This window comes from Solanum pennellii, chromosome 8, assembly GCF_001406875.1.
Source record: "Solanum pennellii chromosome 8, SPENNV200".
Lineage (NCBI taxonomy): Eukaryota > Viridiplantae > Streptophyta > Magnoliopsida > Solanales > Solanaceae > Solanum > Solanum pennellii.
The window spans coordinates 68,907,755-68,930,568 of record NC_028644.1 but is presented as its reverse complement, the minus strand read 5'-3'; the positions used below and the strand labels follow the sequence as shown (position 1 = coordinate 68,930,568).

Here is a 22,814-nt window from a genome sequence, read left to right as displayed (position 1 = left end):
ATTTAAAGCATATCTTATCAATATATATTTTCTTTCAACATATAATTACTACATTATTGTATCGAGGTTTAATACATTTATGGGAAAATTACGTGGATAAGCAAACTTATATTATTTAATCACTCATCATAGCTATAGTTGCTATAATTACCACTTGCGACTAATATTATATATTAATTACGTGGGCTGACTTCGAGTTTGTATAATTAGTCATATTTGTATATGTATAATTCGCCAGGATATACAAATAAATATGTATAATATACAATTTCTTAGCTTATATACATATACAATTCACCTCTCTCTCACTCTCTGCCCTCTCTCCTCCCTCTCCCAATCTAACTGTCATTTATACAAATATATATGTATAATATACAGTTATATACAATTACAATTCACTTTTCTCCCACTCTTTGCCCTCTCTCGCTCGCCTCTCTCCTCTCTCTCCTAGTCTCGCTCGCCTCTCTCTTCCCTCTCCTAATCTCTCTTGCCATATATACAATACATATGTATAATATACAATTATCTAACCAACATACACATACAATTCACCTTTCTCCCACTCTTTTCTCCCTCTCTCTCTCCTCTCTCCTCTCTCTTCCAGTCTCACCGCCTCTCTCCTCCAAATAACATGTAGCTACAATTTGTAATTATCAAACTATAGCTATCGAGAGTAATTAATTATTTTTAAGTGGTTATATGTGAAAGTTTCCCTTAATTTATCGGATGAACTTTGAAAGTTTCGTAATTAATGTCTACTTCTATTATCGATCATCAAATCAAACTTAAAAAAATTGTAAATACCCACTCTCCCTATTTAGAGTACTAAATACGTGATATTAATTAAATTTTGATATAGTTCCCTGTAGAATTAAATCTGAGAAATTAATTTTTCTTCTCTATTTGATTGGTTGTATCCCAGCACAATTANATATATATATAAATATGATCGAAAGAAAAATATTTTTCAATAGTAACTATAATTTGTCTTTACTTGGATTGAAGACTCATGACCAAAAAAAAAAATTAACGTCAAATATTTAATTAATTAAATCAAGAATCTAAACATGATATTGATGATTAGTATTTTATTAACAAAAGTTATGTCATACTCATAACAATATATTATTTTATCAACAAATACATTATACACATTTTCTCTATTTTCCTACTTAAATATTTCCTACGGCTACAACCATTCATCTACTTTTTTTCTTCTTCATTTTTTAATGATTTAATCTTTTAAGTAAAATTATTTGTGAAACTTTTTCTTTAAAAAAATAGTTATCATAGATTAGCCAAAAAAAAAAAAATTAAGTTAAAAACTTTTCTATTTATTTATTTTTAAAAAGGAAGATAGAATTGTGGCCCTATTAATATTATTATAATGTATTAATTTTTTGAAACAAACTTTTTCAAAAGAATAAATAATAGAGAAAATACAAAAATTACTATTTTTTTTAAAACAATGGGATCTTGAAGAGGTATATATATATTTTTCTATTTAAATAAATTATGGCGAAATAATTAATAGAGTTGAGATTTTTATTTTATCTAATAAGAAAATGAAAAATAATAAATATTCTTTCTTTTTTTTTAAAAAAAAAACTTTAGTTGTTAGTTATAAAGATATAAGTTAGTTAAAAGGTGAATGAAAGGGTATAAGTGAGACAAAAAAGTGAATGTAAGAGTATTTTTAGATCAAAACATAGTTGAAGGGTATTTTTAGATCTTTTCCTATAGTTCAAGGGTAGTTGTGACCCTTTTCCGTTAAATCAATATCAAATTGGAGTTCTCCATATATTTTTAATCTATTTGTCATAGTCTTTTAAGTTTGTTGAAAACAAAACAGTTTAATTCATATCAAATAGATAATAAACTCTAAATTATATGTCACATGTCCTCCTTTAATTAGTTATTTTGTAATGTTAACGCGAGTATCTTTTTTACCTTTCATATTTTTTATTGATTATAAAATTTTAAAAATTATTTAATAAGTACATGTATGAGTAGATTAAGTATAAAATATCTATAAGGTTGGATAGAAGTATCAAATTAAATTATGTGGACAATTTGAAGGTATCGTCGATGACTTAAATTTAAAAAGATTGGAGAAAGCAATGTATACCAACAATAACATAATCAGTAAAATCACAAGTAAAGTTTGGAAAATGTAGAATATATGGAAGCCTTATTACTATCGTGTGTAGGTAGGGAGACTGTTCTCAATATATCATCAATTCAAGAAAAACAACTTTAGGTATAAAAAAAAACAACAAGAAGATAACAACTATTAGTTGTAGTGCAAAGCCTACAAGAAAATAATATGAACACCAACATAGTAATGCAGTAGCTGAAACATAATAAACAGATGAAGATAGATATAAGAAAACTAGAACTAACAAGACTGAACCAACTTTGAAAGTAAGATAACACCACATTACCTACTAACCTTCTGCCATAATATGTAACTTTCACAGTCTTTTGTCTAAGATCATGCCCTCAGTAATTTTAAGTTGCACTGTGTTTTTCTAATCACCTTATCTAGATACCTTTTCGGTCTACCTTTACCTCTTATCCTGCCTACTACACCAGCCTCTCGTCGCTTCTCACAGAGGCGTCTGCGCATCTCCGCTTCACATATCCAAATCATTACAATCGCGCCGCTCTCATATTATCCATCACAGAGGTCACTCTACCTTGACCCGAATAATCTAATTCCCAATTGTATCTCTCCTAATATGCTTACACATTCATCTCTCCATCCTCATTTGTGCAACTTGCATATTCTGAATATGAGAGTTCTTAATTGTGCAACACCAAAGACGTATCTAAGGGGGTTCACGGGGTTCACGAGAATGTTGATCCCCTCCCGAGATCATATATAGTAGTGTTATAATTTTTAAAAATATTGAAATATAGATGCGTGAATCCACACTTCAAGTATCAGATAATGCGATTATAACTGGGTGCACCTCTCTCCGCGAGGTTAGAAAGTTAAATTTTATACTTATCTTACTTTATTTTTCTTTCTAAAATTAGATAACACTTCTCTAAGTGGTAATTGGTATATAAAAATTAATTTTAAACCTATAATATTAAAATTTTAACGCTTTCAGTAGTAAAAATCTAAATGTCGAATAAATCAAATTTATATCATAGATCAACCTTTATATAACAGTGCATTCATTATCTCAAAATTCTGAATACATCTCTGTGCAACACTGCTCCATACAGCGATAACGATGTGACGACCACTCTATAAAACTTACCTTTAAATTTTGTTGATACATTTTATATCACACAAAACTTCAGAAGCAAGCCTTCACTTCACCACCGTATCAATACGATGTACGATATTATTGTTGATGTTTCCACTAATCCAATTTTTAACAAGAGTTTAAAAATTTAATGAGAGTTATGAGATTTGACAAGGTTTAACTCTCTTCTTTTAGTTATATCAAAATAAATTACAAAAGTATTTAGAGATTATACCTAGTATTATTAATTTTATCGGTATTATGAACTACGTAATATTATGATCAAATACGAAATAAATATAATCTCAAATTTTATATTAACATAAGAATACTAATCCAATGGTATAGTATTTTCAAAACTGATTAATCCAAGGGTAACAAATTTTTTTTACAGCATTCTCATTATATACTTTATATTCTTCTACTACTATTTTCTACAAAATTTAATCTTAGTATTCATTATATTTGAGATAATTTGACTATTACTTATTATTGTTGATTCATTTGTCCGTTACAAAAAGATATATACATTTTCTTAATAATTTTTTAATTCTATTTTTTCACTTTACGTATCTAAGGTCACACGATATGCATGTCTTAAATCAAATGTCATGAGATTTTACAGTCTTTTACTTTTTAAAAGTTTCGGGTCAAGTCATAACAACACAAATAAACTAAAACGAGAAAAATATTTACTGCAAAATCTTTTTTATTTTACTTTAACTTTTTTTCTATATCTGTATTTTGTCTAAATTCATTAAATCTCAGACAACAAAAAAAACCCTATATAAACCAAAAGACCTATTTTTTTTCTTCATTTTACAACCAAAAAAAAAAAAAGAAAAAAAAAAGGTGGCGGTGGGCTTGAGACTTTTATCAAACAACACTTGAAAAAGGTACTAATCAATTTCAATAAAACATCTTTGTATAAATTGAAATGTTTTTTTTGTTAATTTCCTTTACATTTTTGTTTATCTCTTGATTCTTTTTATGTACATTGGAATTGTTCATTTTGTTTAATTTAATTTTTGATTGTTAAAATGATTTTATGTGTTTGAGGGGTGGATTAAAATGATCGGATGTTTTCGAGGGGTAGATCAAAATGGTCCTATGTGTTCGATCGAGGATAGATTCAGAACGATCCGATGTGTTTTAGGGTTAGACTAAAAATCACGATTTATATGTTCTAGGATAAATTCAAAATAATCGTATGTGTTTGGGGGATAGATTAAAAATCACGATCTGTGTGTTCGATGATAGATTCAGAATAATCCTATGAGTTTGAGGGGTAGATTAAAATCAGGATCTATGTGTTCGGTGATAGATCCAGAATAATCCTAAGTATTTTAGGGTAGATTCTGAATGATCTTTCAAAATCCGATCAAGTGATTTTGATTCTCTTTAAAAAGAGTTTTTTCCCCTTTTCGTCAATTATTTAATAAACTCTAACTATTAGATCTCATAAAAACGATAAATTTTTGTTGAAAATTATCCTAGAAAAAAAAAACTAGAAAAATCTACCCTAGGATAAAGGTGACGATAAAAGGGGAAAAAAAGAAAAAAAATACGGAATAATTTATTTATTTATTTTATCTTTTAAAATTAATGTTTTTAAATAAAGTAATTTATAGTACTATAGTATTTCATCTACTTAGTAATTACTACGTCAATTTTATTTCAACGCAATTAAAAAAAAATGAATACTCAAATTTATTTCAACACTATTCTATTTTAATCTTTTCAAAATTAGATGATAAAATTATTACGAAATTGTAATTATTCTAGAATTCATAGTTTTAGGGTTAGTCTCCCTCGTACAATAATTCTAAAATTTTATCAGTAATAGTTAATACAATATAATTGTTTTTCTCTTGGTTCTTTTTATTTGTGATTGATAAAATGATTTTATGTATTCGAGAGATAGATTCAAAAATAATTTTATATGTTTGAGAGTAGATTGAAAATGATCTTATATATTTGAGGATAGATTCAGAATGATCTTTTAAAGTTTTTCCCTTTTCGTAAATTGTTTAATAAACTTTATCTATTAGATCTTATGAAAACATAAAATTTTTGTTTAGATTGTCCTAATTTTATACTAAATCACAATATAATATTTCCTTTTAAGTCGTTAATTATGGATTAGATGTTATTTTTTTTTTCCTTTAGTATGTTTTTTGATAATTTTTTATTTTAGTTCTTACAATTTAAGGTGTGGAGGAATGTATTTTTTCAATTTAAGATTTCAAGATTTATGAATCTTTTATTATTTTTTTTAAATTAGGTGTTAAGTCAGAACAACACAAATAGATTAAAATGAGAAAAAAATTTTACTATGCTGTCATTTTTCCACAAAATTAATTCCTTTTATTTTACTTATTTTTTTTTCTTCATCTGCATTTGGTCTAAATTCACAAAATCTCAGACATAAAAAAAAACTTTTATTAGCATAAAAAAACCTATTTTTTCCTCATTTTTTAAACCAAAGATTTTTTTTAAAAAAAAAACGGTGGCTGTCGGCTTGAAGGACTTTTATCAAACAACACTTGAAAAAAGGTACTACTAATTAATTTCGATAAAACAATTTTGTATAGATAGAAATGGTTTTTTTTTTTTTTGCTTTATGTTTTTGTTTTTCTCTTGATTCTTTTTATATACATTAGAATTAGTTTGTGATTGATCACAATTAAATTCGAAGGATAGATCAAAATGATCCTATGTTTTCGAGGATACGTAGATTCAAAATGATTCAATGTTTTCGAGGGTTAACTAAGAATGATTTTATGTGTTTGATGATAGATTTTGAATGATGTTTTGAGTGAATGATTCTCTTAAAAAATGATTCTATATGATCGAGGGTTAGTTGAAAATGTTCCTATATTTGTTTGAGGATAGATTTAAAATAATCCTATGTATTCAGATTTTGAATGATTTAAAAAAAATTTAAAAAATCTTTAAAAGTGATTTAATATTTTAGATGAATACAGATAAAATTAATCTTATATAATAAGAATTGATTCAGAACGATCCTATATATTCGAGGATAGATTCTGAATGATTTTTCAAAATTTAAAGGTAGATTCGAATGATGTTTTTCTTTCTTTCTGAATTTAGATTTACTAACCCCAAAGAAGAAGAAAAAAAAACTATAAAAAACTACCCTAGGATATAGGAGACGAAAAGGGGGGAAAAACAGAAAAAAAAAATGGTAATAATTAATTTATTTATCTTTTCAAATATATGTTATTAAATAAAGTAATTTACAGTATTATTTCATCTACTTAGTAATTACTTATCTCATCCCCCTTCGATTTCTTCTAACCCTAAAAAATTAGAACTAAGAGAGTAACTAATAATAAGATTAGAATTATAAGGTTTAACATTGTACTTCTAGTCTTTTTAGAGATAATAATAATAATAATAATAATTTTAGAATTATTCTCTTCCATTCAATAGGAAATAGCAAATAATAGAGTATAATGATTGTTTAATTGGTTGAGCACTCTCCGTCTTCACTTGTCGTGAGAGATCAGATTCAATTCCTCGGCCTACTCTAAACCCTAAAAAAAATTAGAAAAAAAGAGAGTTATAAAAAAATACACTATGTCGATTATAGTCTAAAATAGTAAAATATTAAACTCAAAATAATAAGACGAGAATTACAAGGTTGAAAATTCCTATTCTAATCTATTTCAGGATAGGTTACAAAATTATTAAAGTAATTATACTATTCCTAGAATTATTTTCCCAACTATTCAATATACACTAGCAAATAAGAATAATAGTGTATAATAGTCGCTCAGTTGGTGGACCATTCTCCGTTTCTCAGTACTTATCGTGAGAGATCAGATCTCATTCTCCATCGACCTCCCCCAAACCCTACAAATTTAAGGAAAAAGGTGAGTAAATAATAACAGGTCCAAAATTTTGTCGATATTATCGAATACTCACAATATTATAACGAGATTATTATTACAATCCCGATAAAACACTATTTTCCAAATTGATTAATCCAACGGTGATAATCATATCTCATGATGTAGTTTAGACACAAGAGGATGGACCAAACAATATTTTTTTTCATTGTATAAATTCTTCTATTATTTTCTACAATATTTTTTGGAAAATAATTTTTTTTTTAGGGTTCATTGTTATTTAGATTATCAAGTACTATTTCTTTATTATATGCTTTTTGTTTCTTAGTTTAATTTGTTTCTCCATGAATGTTTTGTGCAAATTCACAAAAACCTCAAAACATCAAATACCCCTTAAAAAACACCTGTCAACTCCATTTTCTTGAGCTGTCAAAAAACCAGGTGATTGATTGTTGTTTATAGTAATCTAAGAGTGTGTGGGGTTCTTGAATTTTCATCATTTTTCACCATTGATGAATGTTCAAGAAAGGAAAAAGGACATTAAAAAATGCTAAGGTGGTGGTGGGCTTGATGGAATTTTATAGAACATCCATTGTAGAGGTAAATAATTTCAATAAAAAGAACCCCTTTTTCAGTTTTTATGTGTATATATGTGTGGAATTAGTGATTTTATGATTAATGTATGTTGTTCTTGAAAACCCCAGAAAAAAGTTGTAATCTTTTTGTGTTAATGGAACTTTGGTTAAGATTGTATATTTTGTGTTTTTAGAGCTTTTATAATACCTCCTTTTTTTGGGGGGGGGGGGTCTTATGTATTTAGTTATGTATTGATTAATTGTATTGATTGTTGTTGAAAACCCTCAGGTAAGGTACAGCCTGTTTGGGTTTGATGGACGAATGGTTAAGACTAGATGATGGCTCTCTGATTTTTAAAGAAAATAAGGGGAGTGATTCTGCTATAAATGGGGGTAAGAGTAGGTTTAGGAGGATGTTTGATGATGTTTTTGCGGTTTTTCTCAGTCAGAAACCTGAGAAAAAAAGTGTATGGAGTTTTCCAGTTTTGAGTGGTAGTGGGAAGCCTATAGATTTGTTTAAACTCTTCTGGATTGTGAGGAAACTAGGTGGTTATGATCTGGTTTCGTACAAGAACTTGTGGGGTTGTGTTGCAGAGCGTTGTGGGCCGGATACTGGGGCTGTTGCGTCTTTGAAGTTGGTGTATGCAAAGTATCTGAGAGAGTTTGATCATTGGCTAAAAGCAATACTTAAAGATGGGAACTTGGTGGAAGGAGAGGTTGGTGTCATTGGGAAACTTGATTCGTTGTTGAAGGAGTTGGAGACCATGTTTGGTAATTTGTTTCGTTCGGAAAATGATTGCAAGGAAGAGCTTATTTGTAACGTCAATAGTCAGGTTGATTATGAAATGTTTACTGCTGAAAGTGTTAGCGACACTAAGCACAGAAGTTGCAATGCTGAACACAGGAAGCATAACCTTAACAATGGTGGTGAAAGATCCTTTTCTAAGATTGCCAATGACACCGTCTTTTTGGTATCTACCGAGGGGATTGTTGAGAAAATCCTTCGTCGAGCACCTGCCAAATCAAATAGGCAGTATGATGATGAAGAAAAATTTGCACAGATGATTGGCATGGGAGAAAAAGAGAACAATGACAAAGAGAAAGTTTCTGTTCTGAATGGTTCTGATACTACTGTGGCGGTGGGCAAGAGTGTCATTGAGGACGTAACTGCTTCTCATAAGAGAAAAAGAGGATCTCCATGCTACTCTGAAATGTTAAATTGGCTTAAACATGCAGCAAAACATTCTAATGATCCTGAAATTGGTCCAGTTCTTAAGTCTTTGAACTGGAAAGGTCATACAGGCAAGGACTTCTGGTTCCAGGCTTTGGCGATTAGGGAAGTACTGCTGAAGAAAAGCCATATTGACACAGATGCAGGGGAAGCTAACAGTCAGGTATTTATTTGCTTCATCCTTTTTAATCTAATTGGAGTAATTTGACGGATGTGTTTTTCCACTATTGCTTTGTCTTCAATGATTTCTTGTAGCACTGGATAATCGCTTCTTACATGCCCGGGACCGTTCAATATAATTTCTTTATATTATTTTCTTTGAAGTAACTAAATGAGAATCACATTTATGGCTCAATTTACTTGTAGTTGACTACTTCCTTGAATAGGTGATACATTACACATATGCTATTCAAGACTAGATAGGCGTTGCACCCTTGCTATAACCATTCACTTAGCACAAATTATTTAAGTTGCTCGGAGTCGGGTGGGCGGTGTCCGTTACGGGTGTGGTTCGGGAGGTTGGATCCTTCATGATTCGGGGATACGGAGGTATGTATGGATACGAGTGCGGGAGTTGGGCTAAAATAATTTAATTTCTAAAAATAGATTAAGAGGAGAATGCTAGAAGGAGATAAACGATAAAGAGTAACAGAAGATTCACGTTAGCTTTGGCTAAAATAATTCAATTTCTAAAAGTAGATTAAGAGGAGAATGCTAGAAGGAGATAAAGGATAAAGAGTGACATGGAAATTTCACCTAAGCTTTGGCTAAAATAATTTGATTTCCGAAAATAGATTAAGCGGTGAATGCTAGGAGGAGGAAAAGGATAAAGAGTGACCGTGGAATTTCACCTAAGCTTTGGCTAAAATAATTTAATTTCTGAAAATAGATTAAGCGGTGAATGCTAGAAGGAGAAAAAGGATAAAGAGTGACCGTGGAATTTCACCTGAGCTTTGGCTAAAATAATTTAATTTCCGAAAATAGATTAAGCGGTGAATGCTAGAAAGGAGAAAAAGGATAAAGAGTGACAAGAATTTCACCCAAGCTTTGGCTAAAATAATTTAATTTCCGAAAATAGATTAAGCGGTGAATGCTAAAAGGAGAAAAAGGATAAAGAGTGACTCTGGAATTTCACCTTAGCTTTGGCTAAAATAATTTAATTTCCGAAAATAGATTAAGCGGTGAATGCTAGAAGGAGAAAAAGGATAAAAGTGACAGAGTAAGCTTTGGCTAAAATAATTTAATTTCCGAAAATAGATTAAGCTGTGAATGCTAGAAGGAGAATAAGGATAGAGAGTGGCCGTGGAATTTCACCTTAGCTTTGACTAAAATAATTTAATTTCCGAAAATAGATTAAGCGGTGAATGCTAGAAGGAGAAAAAGGATAAAGAGTGACCGTGGAATTTCACCTACTTAGCTTTCACTAAAATAATTTAATTTCCGAAAATAGATTAAGTGGTGAATGCTAGAAGGAGAAAAAGGATAAAGAGTGACCGTGAAATTTCACCTTAGCTTTGACTTAAATAATTTAATTTCCGAAAATAGATTAAGTGGTGAATGCTAGAAGGAGAAAAAAGATAAAGAGTGACTGTGGAATTTCACCTTAGTTTTGACTAAAATAATTTAATTTCCGAAAATAGATTAAGTGGAGAATGCTAGAAGGAGAAAAAGGATAAAGAGTGACCGTTGGAATTTCACCTTAGCTTTTGTTTTTTACTATAAAAACCAATAAACCTGTCCAGACTCTTCCCATCTATTTTTGTCGAAGTATCAAAAATCGGTAGACCAGATCAGGTACGGATCTCACACCCATCACCAAAAGTGAAGAGTCGGAGCAATTTAGGCCAAAACTGTAAAGGGTTTCATCACTTCATCATTTCTCATGATAAATTTACTGAAAATGACATTTAACTCGGCATGCTCCCTTCTTTAGAATTTACCCCTCCCTTTTCCTGGTTCTCTCTCTCCATTTCTTTAAAAAAATAGTTATTCCTTCCTTTTCTTGATTTGCTTCTTTTGTTATTTGTGTTGGAAGGTGCTTTTTGACAGATTATTTAGCTTACGTTTCGACATTTTGAATTAAAAAATTGCCTTTTTGAATCAAATTCTTTATTTTCATTTTTCTTTAATCAAGTAGTTGCAATTTAATTTCAAGTGATTAAATTTAAATTTTATGTAGTGAATGAAAATGGAGAACTTTTTAATCCTAATCCATGTTGTAACATTATTTTAAATCCATTCAATTCACTTTTTTCAAAATTAATCCTGCGGATACATATAATTCAGGAAAATAATTACTGTTTTGGGGAACACTTTCAGTTTGTCGTCCTCTTGTTTGACATGCGTAAATTGTGTAATATAGGACCAACAGTTCATTCATAACACTCATCTGACTTGAGTTAGCCATTCGTGATTACAGACGTTCTCTTGTCAATGATCCCTTGTACACATATATTTGTGTGCTTGTGTATTTAATCGTTATAGTGAACACCCCCCCACCCCACCGCCCCACAAATTTTCTTGCTACAGTTTTAGAGCTAATACTGAAGTTTTTATAAACAAAACAGTACTTTTTCCAGATAAATCTATAATATAAGAGCAGGATATGCATTATAGATGTTAGGCATCCCACATTGATTGAAGAACGTGTTGTTTTTTTTTATACGATCTTGTGTCATCCTCACCTCATAAACTAATTTTTGAGGTTGAGTCGGCCCTGCTTCATTCTTGAACATTAGTATTAGAGCCCAACTCATCCAATGTTCATCTAGTTTTTGGGACTGAGTTAAACCTTAGGTCCATTTTGTCAATGATAGTCACATATTATTGCCTTTTTGAGACGTTGTTCCACTATTTGCCAATTTTCCTGACTCTTTTATGCTTGAATTTTATCTTCTAAGACGTACAGTAGAAGGCTCTCCACTATGGCAGACTTAAACTTCTGCTACTGGTGATACATTTACCACCTAAATATTTATGTGAATCAAACTGTGTGATTTGTTTTGTCACACGTCTTTTCCTGCTTGTCAAAAATTTGATCTTGTATAATGTGTCTTTGTATGACTTATCAAGAAACAATTATTGAGAGTTATTTGTTGTCCATTTTGTCATGATGTAACCAACAGAAGAAGCAGAGGATGCAGCCGTCCATGTATGAAGAAGAAAAACATAACAATCAACCTGCAGAGAACCTAAGATGCAGCAAAAGGATCCCTAATTTGCAAAAGCACACTCTGTGTCGAGGTTGCAGCTTGTGTCCAATCTCTCGAAACAAAGTTGAAACTCATCAGAAGAAAGAAGATGATATTGCGCCAGATCTTGTGAGTGTTGAGGTATCAGTAACAGAAAAACCTAAAGCTGCCTATGAACTCCCAAGACAAAAAGCACCTAAAGTGGATCCTGGCGGCCAACCTCGCACTGCTGAAGTCCCTGAATGGACTGGTGTGATTTCTGAGAGCGATGCCAAGTGGTTGGGCACACGAATGTGGCCTCCAGAAGTGGAAAAAACAAACCCTTTGGTTGTGTTAGATCCTGTTGGAAAGGGAAGACAAAGTTCATGTGATTGTCGATTTCCGGGATCTGCTGAATGCAACAGGTTTCATATTGCAGACCAGAGGTATAAATTGTCGCGTGAGCTTGGTCCTCTGTTTACCCTGTGGAGGTTTAACAAAATGGGGGAGGAAGTTTCGCTCTCATGGACAGATGAGGATCAAGAAAAGTTCAAAGTTTGCATAAAGCCAAGTGTTTCACAAAAAAACAATGTGTGGAGCAACTTTAAGGAACTATTCCCATCCAAGAGTAGGAATATGCTGGTTAGCTATTACTTCAATGTATTCCTTATCAGGCGCCGAACCTATCAAAACAGGGTTACTCCAAAAGACCTCGACAGCGATGATGATGAAAAAGAGGTTGGTCGTGTTGGCGGCAATTTTGGTGACGCTGCAGTTTATGTACCTTCCTCCAAGTGTTTACTGACATGCAGCGAGAATAAGGTCTGCACTGATCTGCAGTGACATATATAGCTTTGAAGCTTCTTGATCACAGCAGGCTGTTCTTACAACTTTGCTGTGACAATTTTGATAGACTAATTGAGTGCTGTTGATGGTAAGTTTTTGATAATACTAGTGGTGATTTGGTATTGAAGGTCTCATCTGGTTGAACATCAAGTGAGATGGTGGTGGAGCAGGAGCAAATATATACTTAGTAGACTCAAGTGATTATTATCTTGCTATGTAAAGATATCTATCTAGACTATTGGCAAATAGTTGCATTTTCATAGTTTAAACAGGTTACATACAAGGATTCAAAGTTCTCTTTTTTTTTTTAATGTTTGTTTGAAGTGCAATGTGCTGTTTAGACTAGATCAGTTTTGATCTTAGTAGCACATATGATTAGTTTTAAATGAAAGATTGTTGTTTTAGACAATTTGGTTATGTTTTGTATCCTTACCTGTTTTTCTGTTTGTTTTTTTTTTAGCTTTTTACTCTTGCATTTCTTTCTAAAGATTTTCTTCAAAAATGATTTCTTGTATTTCTTTCAAAATGTATTTTTTTCAAAAATGATTTTTCTTGCTTGAGATTCGAGGGTCTACATACTTCACTTGTGGAATAGCACTGGTTGTCGATGTGGAACAGCACTGGTTGTCGATGAAAGTGTATCAATATTATTAGTTGTTTTGAAAACCTTTACAGATTGAAATTTGAAGCACTTCTCTTCAACTTTTCAATGTTTCGAACATCTTTCTTCAACTTCCAAATTTTGTGAAACTCTTGTTGATATACTTCGTCCCCATTTTCACTTTTTTTTAACTCAAAAACTTAACTTTTTTTATATACGACTTGACACTACCATCAATAGTTAAGTTTTATGCTTATTTATAGTTCAGAGACTGTTTTACTCTTAATTAGAGGTTTGGATTCGATTTGTTTGGAGCATTAGCCCCGTAGTGCGCGGTGATCTGGATTCAAATGAGTCTTATAATATATGATTCGGATTTAGTCGAAGCAAGCTCCGAGTGAAAGTAAAAAAAAAAAGAGTAAAAAACTAGTACGCTTGCATACAAACTTCTCAATCTTTATATTGTTTTCTTCTTTTGGTATATAGATGCTTGAGAATGTCGAAAGGTAAAATAGACTAACAAAATTACATGAAAGAAAATTATTTTTAAAAATTCATACTATATATTACTAGTTGAATTGGTAGACTTAACATTTATGTTTTTTATTCGTTATGGACGTTTTTTTAGTATATTGTAAAAATTTGTAGGTTACTAGAAAATACATATAACTTGTCGTGTTGAAGAGTGTCAATCTATTGAGTATTGAAATGTAATTGCTTCAAAATAGAACAAAATGAATAATGATGATTTATACAATCAATTTTAATTACTTTCAAACTTGATGAGCCACTCAATTGAACAAAGTAACTTATTATATTTGACATATTTTTATAATTGTTGTTTGAAAAGATGAAAATGTCATACTATATTCGAAATAAGTTTGTTAGATATATAAGGAAAAACGTTATTTTCTCTATTTTAAATTTTCACAAACTTGATCACTTTGACCAAACAAAGATTATTGGATATGATTTTGCAATTTGAGAAAACAATTCTCCACTATATAATAATCCTAGTATTATTTCTTAAATTCCATTTCCAGTTAAACTAATATGAACTAATACAAATACAAACACAAACAAACAGCATATTATATTAGACTAGTGATCATATGTAAAAAATAATTTAGCCTACTGAAAACCTTCTTTCTATTTCTACGAGATAGAAGTAAGATCTGCATATCCTCTACCCTCGTCTAGCCCCACTTGTAGGATTACACGGGATATTTTATCGTTAATACAACGAAAGTAATTAAAAAAATTCACTTTCATATATAACTACCAAAATGTGATCAAAATGCAATGTAAAAAATTCAAGATTTCTCTACATAGACAATATCCACCAAATTAAAACTAGCAATTCCAAAAGCAATGCATTGTCTTACAAACTCAAGTTTGATATAAACTCGAACAGACGAATATCAATTATGTCTCTCTACAAAAAGCATATAAAAAAATTGAGTTTATATGAATGCTAGACTGGGTATACCCGCATTACAATTACATCCTCTCGACGATAAAGAATGAACTAGGTAAACTTAATTGCCATGGTTCAACAATGTACTTCTCCAAGATCAATCGTTATATTGGCAATCATCGCACAAAACAAAGTAAAGGAGGGCACATTCGATGCAATAATGTACCACCGGTATACCTGAAATAAAGACTCTTCTCCTTGTTCACCAAAATTATGGCCTGGTAAATTGGCAAACACCTCGAGTTTAGATTAATCGAGATATAAGAGCAAACAAATTCGGAAAGAATGAAAATATACAAGTGTTATATTTACCACACACCTTAAACTATATAGCAGCCTTCATCCAGATGAAAAAAAATAATCAGAAAGATATGTTATTCCTCTTCGGGTTGGAATTCCAGATCTAATTTCCTCTTCAAATGCGTTCTGTCAGCGCTGCAGGTGAAAAAATGTCGAGGAGATTTACAATGATAGCACAGCAGAGTAGTAAAAGGTTCATATAAAATGACTAATAGTAACTTCATGCATATCAAAATCTTCATATTTGTTGGTAGTATCAGTATTAGCATTCATATATACTTGTTGCCTGGCATAGAATCTCAAGAGCAATCATCTTAGTAATGGTAGCACGCACCAGATATTTCCTTTAGAAAATAATCCACCAAAATAACATCTGTTTTAGTTCTCCATTTTTATGGAAAAAAGCTTATACCTTTGGATCTACAGTAACTTGACCACTAGATGGAGACATCCCTCCCCTCATTTTTTCCTGTTATCGTCTACACATGTGGTTTCGAAGAACACAAGTCCCATTTTTTTTGTGAGCAATACCGTTCGATGTATACAAACTAAAAACCAAGATGTGCATGTGGCATCTTCAAAACAATACTGCTTCTGTTGCCCTTCTGTCTAATGAGTTAACATTTCGCAACGCACTAAAGAACAAAAGAAGGCAATTTGAAGTAAAAAGTTCGAAATCTTAATAGAAACGCTGGGAGAAATTGCACTAGTTCCTAGTTAGAATGAACTCAACAGTAAAATAGATAGAAACACTGATTTTGTTAATCAACTATTCTAGTACGTTGCTCCAGTTGATAAGGGAGAATCAATAAAGTTTGATTACTTGAGTACAACCAGTGTGTGAGTTCAAAGGCAATAGGATAACAACAAATGGCATATTACCAATCAAGAACAAGACATGTAGCCATGGTTAGTAGAAGCTATTGCAAGGTGTATCAGCTAATACCTGTTAATGGTCGGTCTAGTAGGTGGTTTCATTCCAAAGACTGAGAAATCCAGTGACATGGGTACTTGTTCACTCCTCTCACCAGCAGCCTGTTGGATCTCATTTTCATGGTCATCCATCTTTTCTGGATGCATATTTGCCTCGAATCCTTCGCGATGAGGCATTACTCTTCTTGACTTTCTTGGTGGAGACAATACCACAGGACCATCATGTGGATTAAGATCTGACACCTTAGGATTTCCAGGCTCTCGCTTAGGGGGAGGTCTTGGAAGCAGAGCTGGTTCCGTAGGTGGAGGTCCTGATGAGAAGTACCTAAAGGACGGAAAAGTTCAGAACCCACATCAACCCCAAGTGTGCAAACTAAACAAGATGAAGAATAAACATACCGATGCTCCAATGCTTGCTGCGCTGAGATCCTAGCTTTTGGATCGTAAGTAAACATCTTTGACAGAAGATCCAGGCAATCATCAGTAGCAGTTGGAAACAGTGTTTTGAATGGCTGTCCAGGGACATATTGGTACTCAACATAATCCGGCAAGTAGACCATATCATGCCACTGTGAAGGCTTTGGGGTCCCAAAGGCCGCAAAAATCTTCCCTAGCTGATCAATATCACTGTTTCCCTAATATAGGCACAGATTTCAGAACAAATTATTAGCTAAAATAACAATATGCAGATAGGAGTAGTGAATGTAGCATATAAAGTGCAACAGTTCAAATAGTCATTGAAGAGCTTATCATAAAAAAGGACCATCATAGGAAATGGAAGCTCAAAAATGTTCAGTCTAGTTCAATAAGTAACTTGCTTTTCACTATGGCTCCATTTTCAACTGCACATGAAGTTTTCTAGAACAGAACGGGAGGGAAAATTACTTCACAGCTTTTATTCTTCTACAGAAACTTTTGTAAATTTAACGAGCACAGATAAAGGGAAGACAACATGACTCACAAAATAATTGACAAAGTAAAGAAAATTAGTGGGCAAGTTCTTCGAAGAATAATAACAGGACAGATCATGATGATATGTCTTCCATTGCAAAACCCACTAATCAAAACAAGCAATAGACCAATATCGCTTCAAAGGAGAAGGATAACTTGTGAGAAGTATAATCATGAAATCGACATTCACCTGCAGAAATGGTCGCCGCAGGAGAAGCTCTGCAAAGATACATGCAGCGGCCCAAACATCTACTCCAGGTCCATACTGCTTCGCACCAAACAATAACTCCGGTGCTCTGTACCACCGGGCAAAAACCTAAAAGTATCCAACCAGATTAAAAGGTAAATGTTGTTTAGACTATTTCCAACAGTAAAAGAAACAGAGAGAGCATTATATGAAAATGGAAAATATGACTAATGAACTCTCCCATATAAAATATTAAATAAAAAAAGAATAAAGAAACCGGATTCTACTGCTATATCTGTACTCTATTGACAACATCCTGCTCAAATTTGTACACATACCACGATACAGCAATTCCTATTTCTCCAAAAACAAGGTCATATATTCAATAATTTGCATGTATTTTTCACAGTGGAATGAAATGTATAGACCAAATAAGTGAATGCAAACAAATATCTGTGAACAACAGTTATTAACATAAGAATTTGAAATTGTGTACTGTTCAACACTGGCTATATAGAAAGAAGATAGGAGTACCTTTGTCAACTTTGACCATCACAAATATAAAAGGGCGCAGCATTGGATCACATTTCGTTCTTTTGTTTTTTGAATTAGACATTTTGATAAAAGAACAAAAGTCAACCCTCATTTGGTATATTAGACATCCTCTAAAGAAAGTCTAAATTTCAAAAACAGATACCACCTCCATTGATTAGAACACAGGGAGAAACTAATAACTACACTTCCATAAGAAATAAATCAAAGATAATTTTATTATGTGGCTCATATATCAACTACCCCCCCCCCCAAAGGAGAAATTTCCACTAGGAGAACCATAATTTGAAGCAAAAAATAGCAAGATAGAACAGTAACTTTTGACATTCATGCTCCAAGAGTTGCAAGGTTAACCTTCACATTTGATCATTCAAGTAGAATAGCCCAACATACCTGATGTGTGAATCTTCTGTCAGGGCTACCAAATATACGTGCTAATCCAAAGTCAGCAAGCTTAAGCTGCCCATCAGGCCCAATCAGTAAATTGTTTGGTTTCATATCTCTGTCAGGAAAACACAGCAAATATTCAAGGAAGCTACACACAAGTTGGAATCTAGTGAAATCAAGAATATACAAGGAAATACCTATGCAAGACCCATTTCTTGTGACAAAAAGCAAGACCTTTTAATGTCATCTGGATATAAGATTTTATATCCGCAGGTGAGAGGAAGATATTCCTATCACGAATCACAGCCTCAAGATCTGTCTCCATGAACTCAAACACAAGATGCAAGTTTCCTTTGTGTGGGAAGCACTCAATCAATTCGATAACGCTGGGATCCTTCAGCTCTTTCAATAATTTGATTTCCCTCAGAGCAGTAAAATTCACCCCTTCCTTCTGTTTCCCAAGACGAATTTTCTTGATAGCAACAACCTGGCCACTCTGCAGAAAATGAAATTAAAGCATACATCAGATATATCATTATTTCAATACAAAATGGAACTAAATGTTTAATCAGTTAATTACTATGCCTCGATCCAAAATCATAATTAGTTGAGGCCCATTATATGAGTCCTTTATAACCATTCCGCATTATCCAAGCTCATTTCACTACAATACTTCTAAATAGTTTGTCTTTCAAGGCAATTAACCACTCTGTTAAGAAGTTCTCAATATCTCACGCTTATCCATATAGCCTAGAAAATTATGCCTTGTAGAGATTAATAACAAAAAAAGGCAACCCGGTATACTAAGTTCGCTATGCGTAAGGTCCGGGGAAGGGCCCAACAAGAAAGGTCTATCGTACGCACCCTTACCCTGAATTTCTGCAAGAGACTGTTTCCAAAGCTCAAATCCATGACCTCTGGGTCACATGACAACAGTTTTACCATATACCCCAAGGCTCAACTTCAAGATTATAAACAAAAGGAATTCAAAAATCACCAGCATACATCTAAGACTTAGCACAAGATCTAGCACTAACAAACATAATTTTATTTCCTTTTTTTGTGTACAATTCTAAAGCTTTCCCTAACTTACCATTCAACTTTGCAAAAAATAAATTAAATGATACACATTTCAGAATTCGTAAACATCAATAATAAATCAGTCAGTCAACTATGATTATGCTGAAAGTCAAACTACAAGAATCCTCCTCCTTTATGATGACGGGACTTGGGACTTCTTTATTAGGGATCCGAACGGGCTCTGTGAAGTGTGGAGATAGATAGAAATCAACAAACATGACATTAATTATAGAATCCTATAATTATTGAAATCAAAGATGGCAAATGTAAAATGAACCCACACACGAGCTCACACTAACATCATTTTCTTTGTGTTTAAATTATGAACTTACACAGCTTAATCTTTAGCTATTCAACATGAAAAAAATCAAAATTCAAATGGGTTATGAGAAGCTAGGATTCCATCGTATTGATTTATAATATAAATCCTATAATGATTGAAACCAAATATGGAAATCGAGTAACAGAGACACACAAACTAGCTAGCACAAACCTTATAATCTTCAACCATTCGACATGACAAAATCAAAATTAAACAATAAAAAAACATGAATTCATAGAATCAACCCAACCACTTCATGAATTGATCAAAACCCCAGAATTCATGAAACCGAATACTCCAAAATAGAAATGGAGAAACAACCCACAGGTGTATACACAAAGTTACCTTCCTACCAATATCCTTGTACATAACACCATCAGTACCATCATAGAGAACCTCTCGTTTCAGGTAATTAACTACTACTTTTCCAGCCAATAATTTCTCTACTTCTGACATTGTTCCGTCTTCTGAATTTTTTTATGGGTTTTGCATCTACCTTACTGCTAAACTATTCTACGCAAAAGGGCAACTACACTTTTGGTTGAAGTATGCATATGGATAAATAGAGTAATGTTACTTGTTTCAAAAAAAAAAGCTGAGTGTACGTATATTCGACATAAAATGAAATTGCTAAGTTTTTATCGGATTTGTGAAATTGGTAACAAGGTGTTTGTTCGAGTGTTTCAGTGAAAGAGTATAAAGGGGGGAAAAGCAATGGGAGTGTATTGGATTTCTTAAATGGAGATTTCATTTTTCACTTACTTTAATTTAAAACAAGTGTTAAATTAGATGAAATTGCCTTCATACCTTCACTCTGCACTTCCTTTTCTTTTAAATTACATGAAACACATTCCAGTTTTCATGAACATCAACAAAAGAACAGTTAATCAACGATGATTATGCATAAATTCAAACCTACAGCAATCCTACGGAGACAGGACTTGGAACTTCTTTAACAGGGGTCCGAACGGGCTATGTGAAGCTTGGATATAGATATCAACAAACACAACATTAGTTATAGAAATCCTAGAATTACCAAAACCAAATATCGCAAAATAAAAATGCAGACACACCACGAGCTCGCACAATCACCATTTTCTTTGTGTTCAATTCATAAACTTACACAGCTGAATCTTCAACCATTCAATATGAAAAAATCAAAATTCAAATGGACTATGTTGAAGCTTGAATAATATGGCATTCACTAATCATACAAATCCTAGAATTATCGAAACCAAATATTGTAAATGAAAAACAAACGAACACACACGAGATAGCACTAACAGCATTTTCACTGAGTTCAATTCATAAATTACGCAGCTTAATCTTCAACCGTTCAACATGACAAAACCAAATTTCAAATGGACTAGGTGATGCTTGGATACCATGGCACCCATTTATTATAGAAATCCAATATTATTTTTTTTGAGAATGATAACGTTATAGAAATCCAATAATTATCGGAACCAAATGTCGCTAAATGAAAAAAAATGCACACACCACAAGCTAGCACAAACAGCTTTTCCTTTTTATTTCCAATTTAAAAACTTAAGGTAATCTACAAGCTTAGTTGGTTTCCTACACAAACTTTCACCTTATCGACGAGGGTTCGATTCCCCACCTTGTAATCCCCTCCCCCATTTCCCCTTCAAAAATAAAATAAAAACTTAACAAACCTGAATCTTCAACCATTCAACATGACAAAATCAAAATTCAAATGGGCTATGTGATGCTTGGATACCATAGCATTCAACATTCATTTAGCTAACACAAACATCTTTTCCTATTTGTTTCCAATTCAAAAACTTAACAAACCATCAATCTTAACAGCTCAATTGGTTGCCTAACTGATGGTTCAATTCCCCTTACCAAAAAAATTTATAAATTAACAAACCTTAATCATCAACAATTCAACATAACATATCAAAATTCAACAAAAACCAAACCACCATCATAAATTAAAACATAAACCCTAAAACCCACAAAACCAAATACTCCAAATGAAATACCCACAAATGTATATACCAAAAAAAAAAGGTTACCTTCGTATCAATAGCCTTGTAAACAACACCATAAGTACCTTCACCAAGTACTTCTCTCTTCAGATAACGATCTGCAGCTTTCCTATTCATAGACAACAATTTCTCCACTTCAGACATCTTTTTCTTCCGATTTTTTCCCAATTTTTTATGGGTTTTGCATCCGCCGCTCCGCTAAACTGTTCTGCACAGCTAATCGAAGTATATATATACACTCAACATACCATTGAATTGGTAAGTTGTTTATGAGATTTCTCAATTTGCTAACAAACTGTTTGTTCAAATGTCTCACTGAAAGTGTATTAAGGAAAAGAAAAAAAAATAAAATAGGAGCGTATATGATTTTATTTGTATATTTTTATTTTTTATAAAATAATGGAGAATTCATTTTTCACTTTAATTTAAAACAAGGTGTTGATTACATAAACTTTTCTTTTCACACCTTAATTCATTTTATTTTAAGAAAATAATATGCATGTTTTTGTGTGATATCGAGTCATACTAATTTATTATGATTACGTTATTAAATATACAAAGTAAAAAGAGATTGTAATGGTGATAGTTTAGATGAGAATCTGCGAAGAGAGATTTCTTGTTTGTGTAGTAACTAAAAATTAGTGTAAATCTACAATTTCTAATTTAGAGGAAATTCAAAAATTTCTGCAAATACAGGTGAGTCTTGTGAAGACTGTCTAGAGAACCGAACTGTCTCACAATTTCAATCCGGTTAGAAAAACTTCTCCTGAGCTCGAAACTAACATCACACAATACATGCGTTATTTTCATGTTAAAGTGTGTAAAATGTCATTTCAATCTATTTTGTTTTTTAAAATAATACGTAAAATTTTATTCTAACAGTTACAATCTGTGTGTATTTATTTCATTTTAATGCGCCTTTCTTATATCATTTTCCGTTGTTATTCGTTCTCTATATATTTATCACGAATTAATTTTTCCTCTACGTAATCTGAAATTTCATCATTAGAGATATATTGCGAAATCGAATTTGAGGAGAAGAAAAATAAGAG

The 22,814-nt window shown here is 32.0% G+C and overlaps 2 protein-coding genes across 2 annotated transcripts; one reads left to right on the top strand and one right to left on the bottom strand.

Moving 5' to 3' along the window:
• Window positions 1-7,385: 7,385 nt before the first annotated feature.
• LOC107026896 (AT-rich interactive domain-containing protein 2-like) lies at window positions 7,386-13,366 on the top strand. Its single transcript, XM_015228007.2, has 3 exons — window positions 7,386-7,735; window positions 8,000-9,104; window positions 12,067-13,366. Exons 2-3 carry the CDS (start codon window positions 8,025-8,027, stop codon window positions 12,952-12,954), a joined length of 1,968 nt encoding a protein of 655 aa, XP_015083493.1. The 5' UTR covers window positions 7,386-7,735; window positions 8,000-8,024; the 3' UTR covers window positions 12,955-13,366.
• Window positions 13,367-14,863: 1,497 nt separating this feature from the next.
• LOC107026856 (cyclin-dependent kinase D-3-like) lies at window positions 14,864-22,113 on the bottom strand. Its single transcript, XM_015227954.2, has 8 exons — window positions 21,790-22,113; window positions 18,543-18,841; window positions 18,352-18,460; window positions 17,410-17,535; window positions 16,668-16,903; window positions 16,282-16,593; window positions 15,355-15,470; window positions 14,864-15,253 (listed from the first exon to the last, which is right to left on the bottom strand). Exons 1-7 carry the CDS (start codon window positions 21,904-21,906, stop codon window positions 15,410-15,412), a joined length of 1,260 nt encoding a protein of 419 aa, XP_015083440.1. The 5' UTR covers window positions 21,907-22,113; the 3' UTR covers window positions 14,864-15,253; window positions 15,355-15,409.
• Between the last annotated feature and the right edge of the window lie 701 nt (window positions 22,114-22,814).

Coding starts and splice junctions, on each gene's coding strand:
- LOC107026896 (XM_015228007.2), top strand. CDS start 8,025: ATGGACGAATGGTTAAGACTAGATGATGGCTCTCTGATTTTTAAAGAA. Junction 9,105..12,066: donor CAGGGGAAGCTAACAGTCAG/GTATTTATTTGC, acceptor TGTAACCAACAG/AAGAAGCAGAGGATGCAGCC.
- LOC107026856 (XM_015227954.2), bottom strand. CDS start 21,906: ATGTCTGAAGTGGAGAAATTGTTGTCTATGAATAGGAAAGCTGCAGAT. Junction 18,842..21,789: donor ACAAGGCTATTGATACGAAG/GTAACCTTTTTT, acceptor CATTTTCTGCAG/AGTGGCCAGGTTGTTGCTAT. Junction 16,904..17,409: donor TGCGGCGACCATTTCTGCAG/GTGAATGTCGAT, acceptor TGCCTATATTAG/GGAAACAGTGATATTGATCA.